This window comes from Berghia stephanieae, chromosome 1, assembly GCF_034508935.2.
Source record: "Berghia stephanieae isolate SIO BIC M18660-M18661 chromosome 1, UCSD_Bste_1.3, whole genome shotgun sequence".
Lineage (NCBI taxonomy): Eukaryota > Metazoa > Mollusca > Gastropoda > Nudibranchia > Aeolidiidae > Berghia > Berghia stephanieae.
The window spans coordinates 106,006,117-106,018,344 of record NC_088360.1 but is presented as its reverse complement, the minus strand read 5'-3'; the positions used below and the strand labels follow the sequence as shown (position 1 = coordinate 106,018,344).

The 12,228-nt window shown below is 38.6% G+C and overlaps 1 protein-coding gene across 1 annotated transcript in view; it reads right to left on the bottom strand.

Annotated features, from left to right (window-relative positions):
• The window catches only part of LOC144965136 (uncharacterized), a 58,170-nt gene that overhangs the window by 12,025 nt on the left and 33,917 nt on the right, over nt 1-12,228 (bottom strand). Inside the window, exon 3 of the mRNA XM_078900116.1 lies at nt 589-739. Within this exon, the coding sequence (XP_078756242.1) occupies nt 589-739 (151 nt within the window). The remainder of the gene's footprint in view (nt 1-588; nt 740-12,228) is intronic.

Sequence of the window (12,228 nt, the reverse complement as noted above, 5' to 3'; positions counted from 1 at the left end):
CCCCCCCCCCCCCCCATTGGAAAACCCTATCATTTCTTAGTAAATACGTAATCGTTGAATATTGCTTTGAACGCGTTGAATAAAAAATTGGTAATTTATAAATAATATTTTGGTGCGCAAGAATACAAATCCAACATTTTTAGTTTCGGGTCAAATTATCATTCAACAAAAGGAGAAATATACAAATTATGGAGAATAGAAGTACTAATACCATAACATTTGATTATAAAATATCTAATAATCTGTCATAGAGGGGTAGAATAAACGTATTCTTTCATTTCTTTGCATTTATTAAACTCGTTATATTTTTATCGAGCAAAAACACATACTCGCAAGCTCGTAGTGTTACTGGGCGCGATAAAAAATAACTCGTTTAATAAATACAAAGAGATGAGAGAATCTTATAGTATAATTCTATCATTATTACTATTCTAGTTTCCATTTACGTAGTAGTCTAGAAGCGGCCCATAGTTGTTCGGCAGATCGTAGTGTTATTAGGCGCAATAAAAATAATTCGTTTAATAAATACAAAGCGATGAAAGAATCGTATATTATTCTATCAGTATTATTATTCTAGTTTCCACTTACGTAGTAGCCTAGAAGCGGCTCGAAGTTGTTCGGCCTCATCTCTGTAGGAGTCGGCAAGATCTCTCATGTCATCCCGGCAGTCTTCTATGACGTCGATGACGTATTCGGATTCCTGGTCGAACAAGTCGACAAGCGCCTCGATGAACCATCGCTGGGGATTAGACAAAGTGGATGGAGTTTATAAAATGAGGCTAGAGTAATAAAATTTTGTACTTTCAGAAAAAGTGTGGATCGGGCACGTATTTCAATAATGAAGTGAAGTATAGGGTATGGAGAAATGCCAGGTGGAAACAGAGAAAAAGAAGTTACAGGGTCAGTGTCAAACATGGGATCTAGCTGACACGACACCGAGAGAGAAAGAGAGAAAGAGAGAGAGAGAGAGAGAGAGAGAGAGAGGGAAAGATATATATATATATATATATATATATATATATATATATATATATATATAATATATATATATAAATATAAAATATATATATATATATATATATATATATATATATATATATATAATAAAAGCAAAAACCATGAAATAATAGTGCTCAACTTTTTGATACAAGGAGTTATTTATAAACATTTTAATTATAATTATTATTACTCCTACAGATCTGTTTCTTGTCACTTGGACAATCAACGGGAAGTGTGTGTAATCGTTATTGTTGTTTATGATTGTGTGTTGTTCCATCACATGGAAAATCATCTCCAGAGCACAGTCGTACTACCCCTCTTCTAAGATTTGCAACATCTGCTGAGAAGAAAAATTCTTCATCATCACAAAACCGAACATGGCAACACTCAACAGAAGAAACGAACTAACATCCTCATGCAGAAATAGAAACAAACAACGTTTATGTAATTACGAACCTCCATAAACACGACTCTAGAAAAATACAACAATCTACTTTCAATTCCACTTTCACATTGCATGCACCTTCCAACCACCATAATAGTCTCGACACCAAAACAACAACACACAATCATAAACAACAATAACGATTACACACACTTCCCGTTGATTGTCCCAGTGACAAGAAACAGATCTGTAGGAGTAATAGGAGTAATTGTGCGGCTATGTGGTCTAGTGGTATGACACTCGCTTTTGGATCGGAAGGTCCTGAGTTCGAGCCTCGCTCGACGCATAGTTGATCCTTGGAAAAGACTCTTCACTCACATTCTCTCACCGTACTCAGGTGTAAAATGAGTTCCTGGCCGTTAACAGCGTTGTTTCTGTCCGAAAAATTGTAATATCGCCTAACAGGCGTCATGTCTCGTCCAACATGTTAAATGTTCTGTTGACCAGGGACCCCTTGTAAAGCGCTTTGAGCACGTTAAGTGGATATTGCGCTATATAAAAGCTCATTTTAATAATAACTATAATTAAAATGTATATAATATATATATATATAATATATATATATATATATATATATATATATATATATATATAATATATATATATATATCAGCGAGCAGTCGCACTAGCATCTGAGCCATCCAGCCACAAAAAATATGGCTATCAAACTCCGTACCAATCATGTAGACTCTCTTCTTAGGGGATCACCCACGAGCTGGCCGACAAGTCCCGAACTTTTCAATGAGCGAACAGTTAAACTATAACGCTCTCCGGCCTCTGGATGAAACAAGATGTAGTCCACATGTAAACAAATAGCACATACAGGAAATAGCATACTTTACAGCTTACGCTTCTCGGACTTTATCCCGGGTTCTATAGCGTGAAACGGACAATAGCAATTGTTTTGCTATCCTTTAGATAGTACGCTAGACTATCGCAAAGTACTTTCCGCCAAATCTAACTACTCAGCTACCCTTCACTGATGGGACGACAACTGGGATGTGGGGGGGGGGGGGGGCAAATAAAATCTCGACTGCACCTGGGATCGATCTCGGCCCCTTTGCGTGTGAAGCGAGTGTTCTGCCAACTGAGCTTTTGGGACCTCTGTCATACCACAAGACCACATCATATAAATTCTTGTCTATTAATATTTGATGTGTTTTGATCGTAGGCTCCCATCAGAATCCAATAATTTATGAAGGCATTAAAAATTACAGCACCATCTACAATAACAAGTAAGGGAGTAAGGGAGGAAGTGTAGAAAGCAATTCCTTCGATAAATATTGATTTCCTGTCTGTGTTTAGGGCTCCAGTCTCTAGTTGCTGTGCGGCTATGTGGTCTATTGGTATGACACGCTTTCCGATCGAAAGTTCCTGGGTTCGAGCCTATAGCTCGGCGCATTGTTGAGTCCATGGAAAAGGCTATTTACTCACATTCTCTCACGGTACTCATGTGTAGAATGTTGTCCTTGTTTACTTACTTACTTACTTACTTATCCGAACCAGCTCTAGCCCTTCGGTCTTGTGCCATGACGTAGAAGTTAGACGTCTTTTGTAGTTGTTCCAGGTGACTAAAATGTGTGTTACTGTGTCTCTGTTTAAAAATTGTAATATCGCCTAACAGGAGTCATGCCCCGTCCTAAATGTTAAAAGTTACTGTTGTCCAGGGATCCCTTATAAGGTGCTTTGAGCACGTTTAGTGGATAGTGCACTATATACAAGCTATTTTACTTTTTTTTTTTAAAACAGAGACAACGCTGTTAAATGACTGGTACTCATTTTACACCTGAGCACGGTGAGAGAATGTGAGTGAAGCGCCTTTTTCCAAGGATTCAACTATGCACCTGGCGAGGCTCAAACCCAGGACCTTCCGATTCAAAAGCGAGTATCATGCCGCAAGACCACATAGTCGGCCGCGCATTATTTGGACAGAAAAAGATGTCATCCTCCATACTCAATTGGATTCAATAGTCTGATGTCACGTCGCCCAACAACGGCGGCCATCGTGGTTCTAAACAAAGAAAATCTGTACTTTTTATTCTTCATGCTGGCTAGAACTTTTCATATGTCTTGGGATCAGAATGTGTAAAAGTCAAATCATACGCTTGTATGCTCGTCGGAGAAACATTTCATAAAGGCGTCCGCCATTGTTCCTATTGTTTAGAGCCAGTTACTAAGTTACCATGCGTCATTACGAGGGAAGTGACGTTACCTCTGTTGAAGCGTATTGTCACTTCGAAACTCTATGGCTATGCCGATGGTTTTCGGAGGACTTGGAATTTGTTGTGAGCATCGAAATCATATTTTCATGAATTTTTGGGGTAACACAAAGACATTTCCGCGGTTCCTTATATGTGACCCTTCGCCTCAAAACGGTATTATGTTGGAACGAACCAGATGCTTTAAAGGTGAATTTAATGTTAAAATTGGTCAAAAATACAAACTGTTGTCATTAGCACCCTAAAATATGGTATCCAATCGCCTCAATAAAACATACAAACTCAACACAAGTCTGATATTTCTGGCTATAAATTCAATTTTCAACATCTTAAGCACCCCGACTTAATACCGTTTTGAGGCGAAGGGTCATTTGAAGAGTTATTCTCCAAAACTCCCTAACTCCGTATCCCCCCCCCCTCCCCCCATTATGTGATATTGAGGATTATGTCCTCTAAAATTTCTCATAAAAAAAAATAAAAAAATAAAATGAGCTTTTATATAGCGCAATATCCACTAAATGTGCTCAAAGCGCTTTACAAGGGGTCCCTGGTTAACAGCAACATTTAACATGTAGGACGGGACATAACGCCTGTTAAGGCGATATTACAATTTTTCGGACAAAGACAACGCTGTTAACGACCAGGTACTCATTTTACACCTGAGTACGGTGAGAGAATGTGAGTAAAGAGTCTTTTCCAAGGACTCAACTATGCGCGAGCGCGAGGCTCGAACCCAGGACCTTCCGTCCGAAAGCGAGTGTCATACTACTAGACCACATGGCCGCACATTCGGTCTATTATTTGATCATATTTAAACTTCAAATTCAAACAAATGTAAAGATTTCTATTTTTTTTTTTTTTTTTATTTTTTATTTTTTTTTGGCAATTGAGGTTTCATATAACATTTACATTTCAATTTATCTCATGGATGGAAAATCTCAAAAAGTAGAAAAATCGACTTAACGAGTTTTGGAAAATCAGCTTTCATTTTATTTCAGCCTTGGTCATCTCTATCCCTCAGGGCCTGAATGTTTATGTTTCCTCTGTGGTAAGTTTTAGATATTGATTAAACCAATGTCAATGTTAATACAACAACATTAACATGACATATTCATACCCTCTGTCAACACAAGTGTTAAAAGTTTTTTTAAAAATTAGTCCTTTAGAGCCATTAGAGCCCATGGAGCCGGAGTTTATCCCAGTTTCTTTAGCGTGAAACGGACAATAACAACTGCTTGCTATCCTTTGGATAGGACGCTAGTACGTTCTGCCAGATCTAACAGACCCAGCTACCGGTTCACTGCTGGTTAGACAGGGGGATCAGAAGAAAAAAAATATCCACTGCACCTGGGATCGATCTCGGTCCCTTAGGTATGAAGCGAGTGCTCTACCAATTGAGCTATCGGGACCCCCTCAATGCTCATGTGAAATGATTCTATCCGATAATTTACTAACACTCTTTTTAATAAAATCTCAGGAGGAGAAAAACTGAACAAACACATGACCTATTTTATAGTGAACTGGAAACATTGGCGGCATGTCATGTATTGAGAGATCAAACTTGATCAAAAAAACAAAAGCATCAAATAAGAACGACCTGAAAAATATCGGTAAACGCCCGGTGAGAGCTACCCAGGAAATGTTATTAGAATAGGAATTTTTAATAATCAGGTCACGTAGCAATAACAATGACAGTGATGACAATAACAGTAAAAAAAATAATAACAATAATAATGATAATAATAATAATGATGATAATAATAAAATAATAATAATTAATAATAAATAATAATAATAATAATAATAATAATAAATAATAATAATAATAATAATAATAATAATCAATAATCATATAATAATCATCATCATCATCATCATCATCATAATAATAATCATAATAATATAATAATAATAATAATAATAAAATAATAATAATAATAATAATAATAATAATAATAAAATAATAATAATAATAATAATAATAATAATAATAAATAATAATAATAAATAATAATATATAATATAATAATAATAATAATAAAAACAACAACAACAACAATACCACCCACCATTTTCAATGAGTACCTACTATACAATCATAACACCATCAAAAATAAGAAAAACGGGCATTTCATGCCTGAAGCGTTTGATTTGAAGAAATACAAGTATTTACTAATCAATATCCATTCAACACATTACAGCCACTCGTACCTTGAAAAAAAAAATAACACGTATTTAAAATTTTGGCCAGAAAACTCGTCCTCCAAATATCGATCGATTAAAATGACCCTCATCTTGCCAAAAACTCTCAAACCTGGGACTTCGCCGAAGTGTAACTGTGTGTGTATGTGTGTGTGTGAGAGAGAGAGAGAGAGTGTATGTGTGTGTGTGTGTATTTGGGTTTGTGTGTGTGGGTGTCTTCAAAAGGTATAATTTTTGTTTAATCCAGACCTTTTAACATGAGACAGTTCTCTGTGGTGATAAGATCCACATTCCTTCTTTCATGAAATATTCAAAGATTATTCTGCCGTCCTCTGGGAAAAAAAAAACACATATTATTTAAAAATTTGGCCAGAAAACTCGTTCTTCAAATATCGATCGAAAACTCTCAAACCTGGGACTTTAAAGAAGACTTCGCGAAGTCCCAGGTTTGAGAGTTTTTGCCAAGCTGAGGGTCATTTAAATCGACCGACATTTGAAGGAGGAGTTTTCGGGGCTAATTATTAAATATGTGGGATTTTTTTCCAGACTACGATAGTATACGATACGATAATTCATTCGTGTCTGTTGATAACTCTGTACATGGCTTGGATGGTGACATGGCTTGGATAGTGACATGGCTTGGATGGTGACATGGCTTGGATGGTGACATGGCTTGGATAGTGACATGGCTGATGGTGACATGGCTTGGATAGTGACATGGCTTGGATGGTGACATGGCTTGGATAGTGACATGGCTTGGATGGTCACATGGCTTGGATAGTGACATGACTTGGATGGTGACATGGCTTGGATGGTGACATACCTTGGATGGTGACATGGCTTAGATGGTGACATGGCTTCGATGGTGACATGGCTTGGATAGTCACATGGCTTGGATGGTGACATGGCTTGGATAGTGGCATGGCTTGGATGGTGACATACCTTGGATAGTGACATGACTTGGATAGTGACATGGCTTGGATAGTACATGGCTTGGATGGTGACAACTCTGTACATGGCTTGGATGGTGACATGGCTTGGATGGTGACATGGCTTGGATGGTGACAACTCTGTACATGGCTTGGATTGTGACATGGCTTGGATGATGACATGGCTTGGATGGTGACATGGCTTGGATGATGACATGGTTTGGATGATGACATGGCTTGGATGGTGACATGGCTTGGATGATGACAACTCTGTACATGGCTTGGATGGTGAATATGACTTGGATGGTGACACCTGACTCTGTACATGGCTTGGATGGTGACATGGTTTGGATGGTGACTCATTTTTTTTATCTTGACGAAATTCAGATTATGTGTTAAAATAGACGCCCCTAGACTGAGTCGTTCTTGTAATTCAATGTTTTTGACATCGTTTTTTAAATTTTTTATTCGATAAATTCTTTTTTAAAAGATCCTTCACCAGTTTTCCTTTGATGGGATTCAGAGACAAATAGAGTGTGAATCAATTATGATACGAGTTCATTCCATGGACAATGCGCTGTTGTTGTGTGATTGACAGTCGTCGGTTTAATGGGAGGAGTGGGGGGGGGGGGGGTTGGGGTTTTTTTTTTATTATCTTAGTGGTGTGGATAGTAGCGGGCGGTGGTAGTTGTTCTTTTTGGTGGTGATGATATATATCTCTTACTATCGGAAAACTCCATCATTTGATTCCACTATATCAGGATGCCGGTGCTTCATTGGTCACCTCTAACCAGCAACAAACACATTGTCGAGATTGTCGGATCCGGATCTTGCCGGCCGAAAGTACTCTCTGTCTGGAAGTATGACCTCACAAGTCGTATGTACAACATTACCTTCAAGATCACAGAAGTTACGTAATATTGTCGTGTCATCATTTGTAACTGTGATCACTATTTTTTTGCAAGAACATTCATTTTCATTAAATTTCATCTTTCTATATACACATCATCTTAAACCAACTCGTGATTTGTTCTTTTTTTTTAAAAGTAATTGATAAATTCTAGGGGCCTTGTTTGTCACATCTTTATTTGCAGCGTGGCTCAGTGGAACGGTCTTTGCTTCGTACCCGAAAGGTACCGAGTTCGATCGCCCGTCGCGACACTGTGTGACTTTGAGCAAGTCACCTCGCCCGAGCTAAATTTGCGGCGCTGCACTGCGGCTAACGCCTGGGTTATTCCAGTAGTCTTCCCTTGGAATAGACCCTAGAGACAAAATATCCCCTATGGGATGAATAATGGGAATTTTTTTAATGTATTTATTTCATGAATGTAGTCGAGTTAGATCTTGAACACTCATTAGACCATGACAATATTGGTGATGATCGTAAAGAATATGAATATGGCGATAATCATCACAACAACAACAACGAATTCAATCAATTTACACCAGACATCCCAGCGATAATGAATTACGAATGACGATCGTTATCAATCACTCATACTTTCAAAGACTTATAAAATTTGCCAAGAGTTCGAAACATCAATCAGAAAACCTTGAACATGATCGGGTAGGATCGCCTAAATCAAAAGAATAAATAAATGATTGTGTAACACCTGAAGATCATGTATGTGTAAAACAGAAGTTTCCAAAAGAAAAAATAGGTTTTAACCTCGATTGAATTTTGATATCGGTCTGTCTGTAACGTGGTGGGTGATTAAGAATTAATTTTGGAGGGTTTGGGCACACACTCATCACTGCACAAGCAAACACACAAACACATCTACCCGCCCGCCCCAACACACACACACACACACACACACACTCACACAAACACAAACACAAACACACCTACCCACCCACCCCCACCCACGCACCTACTCACACACACATACACATACACACACACACACACACACACATGCACGAGCATGTCGAATATCCTCCATTTGAACCATATTCTCAAATAACAATTGTGACCCATATATAGTCCCTTGACGGTATGATGCCAAGACCCACCCACCGCCCCCCCCCCCCCCCCCCCACACACACACACACACATGCACGAGCATGTCGTATATCCTCCATTTCTAAAAGTGAGCCATATTCTCAAATAACGATTGTGACCCATGATATCATCCCTAGACGGTATGATGCCAAGCAAGATTAACCCGATGCTAAATATGCGACCCATAGTCTTTAAACAGTGCTATATCGAAGTGGTTCAGATGTTGATTAATTGAATTTATAGTTTTAAAATGATTTCGGGAACCCCACGCCCAAGATGTGAGAGTTTTCGCCAAGATGCCGCTCCACACTTTTTCTCAACTTTATTCGATAAAAGGTCATCCAGACATAATACCATTTTCAGACAACAGCAATATTTAACATATAGGACGGGACATAACGCCTATATTACATTTTTTCCGACAGAGACAACGCTGTTGACGGCCAGTTTACTAATATTACACCTGAGTACGGTGAGAGAATGTGAGTAAAGAACGTTTTTCCAAGTACTCAACTATGCGTTGAGCGAGGCTCGAACCCAGGACCTTCCGATCCGGAAGAGAGTGTCATACCACAAGACCACATAGCCGAACATATCAAGACTGGTAACAGTTTGAACAGCGAGTCCACCCTCCAACAAAATATAATATTTAAGTTACAGTGAATGACATTATAGTTGGATGGTGAAAAAGTTTGAACTGAGATATTGCCAAGTTTAGTTAGAAGGTAAATTGTTATCAAAAATGAGTTCTTGTCATAAATGATTAAATCAACAATTAGTGTAAATCTTCGGGAAACATCAAAGCTAATTTCACTTCTAAATATTTTATTACAGCTAGTCAAGTTGAAAAAGTATGAAATTGGAGAAAAGCTGCTGGATATCTTTCCCATACATCTGACCATAACGTCATGAAAAATCACCCGATTTACTTCAAATAAAGATGAAAATGATCTGGGGAGCGTATCCTTTCAGAAAATAATATGAAAATTCAAAATGTTCACCTTCAGACTGATTATGTCACACACTTTCATCATAATATAATATAAAAATATAATATTAACACTGTCTGTGTATTATCGGCAATCTACCATCAGTGTCACTATCAACCTTGCTGTTCTACTCAAAAAAAAAATCATTTATTTTAGATTTAGGACAGATAAAATCGGCCTGACAAAAGTTGTTTTTTTTTAAGTAGTCCGTCAGAACCATTTGGCCCATGGAACCGGAGTTTATCCCGGTTTCTATATCGTGAAACGGACAATAGCAGTCGAATAGCAAATCTTGATATCCTGTTGATAGGACGCTAGGACGCTTAGTACTTTCCGCCAAATCTAACAGACTCAGTTACTCATTCACAGCCTGGTGGAATAACTGCGGGTGGGGGCGGGCGTAGGGGGGGGGGGATAGTCAGAAAAAAATCTCGACTGTACCCGGGATCGATCTCGGTCACTTTGTGTGTGAAGCGAGTGCTCTACCAACTGAGCTATCGGGACCCCCCTGACAAACATCTTGTCAAAATGTGTCAATCCTGAGAATTCATAATCAAATTCCAAGTTTGAGACTTATTTTTAATCGATCCATATTTGAAGAACGAGTTTTCTGGCCAAATTTTTAAATACGGGTGGGGTTTTTTGAGGGTTTTTTTTGTTTTTGTTTTGTTTGCTTGTTGTTTTGTTTTGTTTTTTCAGAATGCTTGCAGTTTGGTGTGATGGAAACGATCTCATATGATATTTATGACGGGCGAACGTTTTGTTTGACGTTACAACCAGATAGAGTTGTGACATGCATAATTCATGTCTTCCCTTCGATTGGACGAGAAAGCAAAGTCATTCGAGATGGCAGGTGACTGATTGATTGATTGATTGATTGATTGATTGATTGATTGATCGATTTATCGATTGAGATTGATTTTGATCGCGACGTAATTTACAGACATTGCAACAATGCATTGAATGACCTGGCACAATGTGTCGCAATCAAACATAATAATTTTTACTCACTCCAAAAGGAGGTTAGATAGGTCAGTTAGTAGATAGAGCACTCAAATTCACACACACAGAGGGGTCAGAGACCGATCACGGGTTGGTGGTGAATTTTTTCTTCTGACCCCCTCTGCCGACCCAGTGAAAGTCTTTTTCAAAGGAAGATTGCATTAACTCATGGTTGGTTGAAGAAGGATTTTGGGCCCGAAACATTCCTTGTTTGGCATTTTCTTCATTTATGCTTATCAATTATTAACTTTAAATCTGGTATTATAGTGTTCAAAAATATGTTAATGATAGCCCGGTGGATTTTGTTTTTCTGATCGCCTTGTCTACCCAGCAGTGATTGTGTAGCTGGGTCTGTGAGATCTGGCGGAGGACTACTTTGCTATAGACTAGCGTCCTATCTGAAGGAGAGCAAGCATTTGCTATTGTCCGTTTCACGTTTTAAAAACCGGGATAAACCCCGGTTCCAAGGGCCTAATGGCTCTGAAGGACCGGTGGCTAAGTAGGAAGGTGTCTTGTCATGTCACAAAAAATCAAGCATTGTTCAACATGACCAGTTGCCGGATGGATTCGTGTGTTCATGGATAATCATTGTCCCGATGTTGATTCCTTAAGTAATTTTATGCGTAACTTTCAAAGTTTATAGTCTGTTAAAGAAAATTTTAGCTGTATGTTGAAAAACCTGAGCTTTTTATATAGTGCAATATCCAATTAAAGTGCTCAACGTGCTTTGCAAAGGGTCCCTAACCAATAGCAACATGTAGAACGAGACATGAAGCCTGTGAGGGGATATTACAAATTTTTTTCCCAACAGAGACAATGCTGTTAACGGCCAGGTAATAGTTTTACAGATGAGTACGTGAGAAAATGTGAGTAATGAGCCTTTTCCAAGGACTCAACTATGCGCCGAGCGAGTTCCGAACCCAGGACCTTCCGATCCGAAAGCGAGTGTCATACCACAAGACCACATAACCGTATCTGTATAAGTTACTTCAGTCGATATTAATGATTAATATTATGCTGAAGGTGTCCAGTATTCTCCATAATGCAAAAGTATCGCAATCACCCAACTGAAGTTAGAAGCTGCAAAAACATGTGCCAAAGAATACCTTTGTAGCCGAGGTCAGTGGCAGCCAAATGACTCATTCTAAATAAATCTAAAATGGAATCACATGCAACTGAGGAAGAACAAACAAGAGGTATTAGTAAGTTTTTATGTCCTCCCCCCAAAAAAGAGAATCCCTTTATTCATAGGGGAAATTTGTCTCTAGGGTCTATTCCAAGGGAAGACTGGAATAACATAGGCGTCATCAGTCGCAGTGGAGCGCCGCAATATCAGCTAAGGCGAGGTGACTTGCTCAAGGCCACACAGCGCAACGGCGAGTGATTGAACTCGGTACCTTTTGGGTACAAAGCAAAGACCGTACCTGCTGAGCCACGC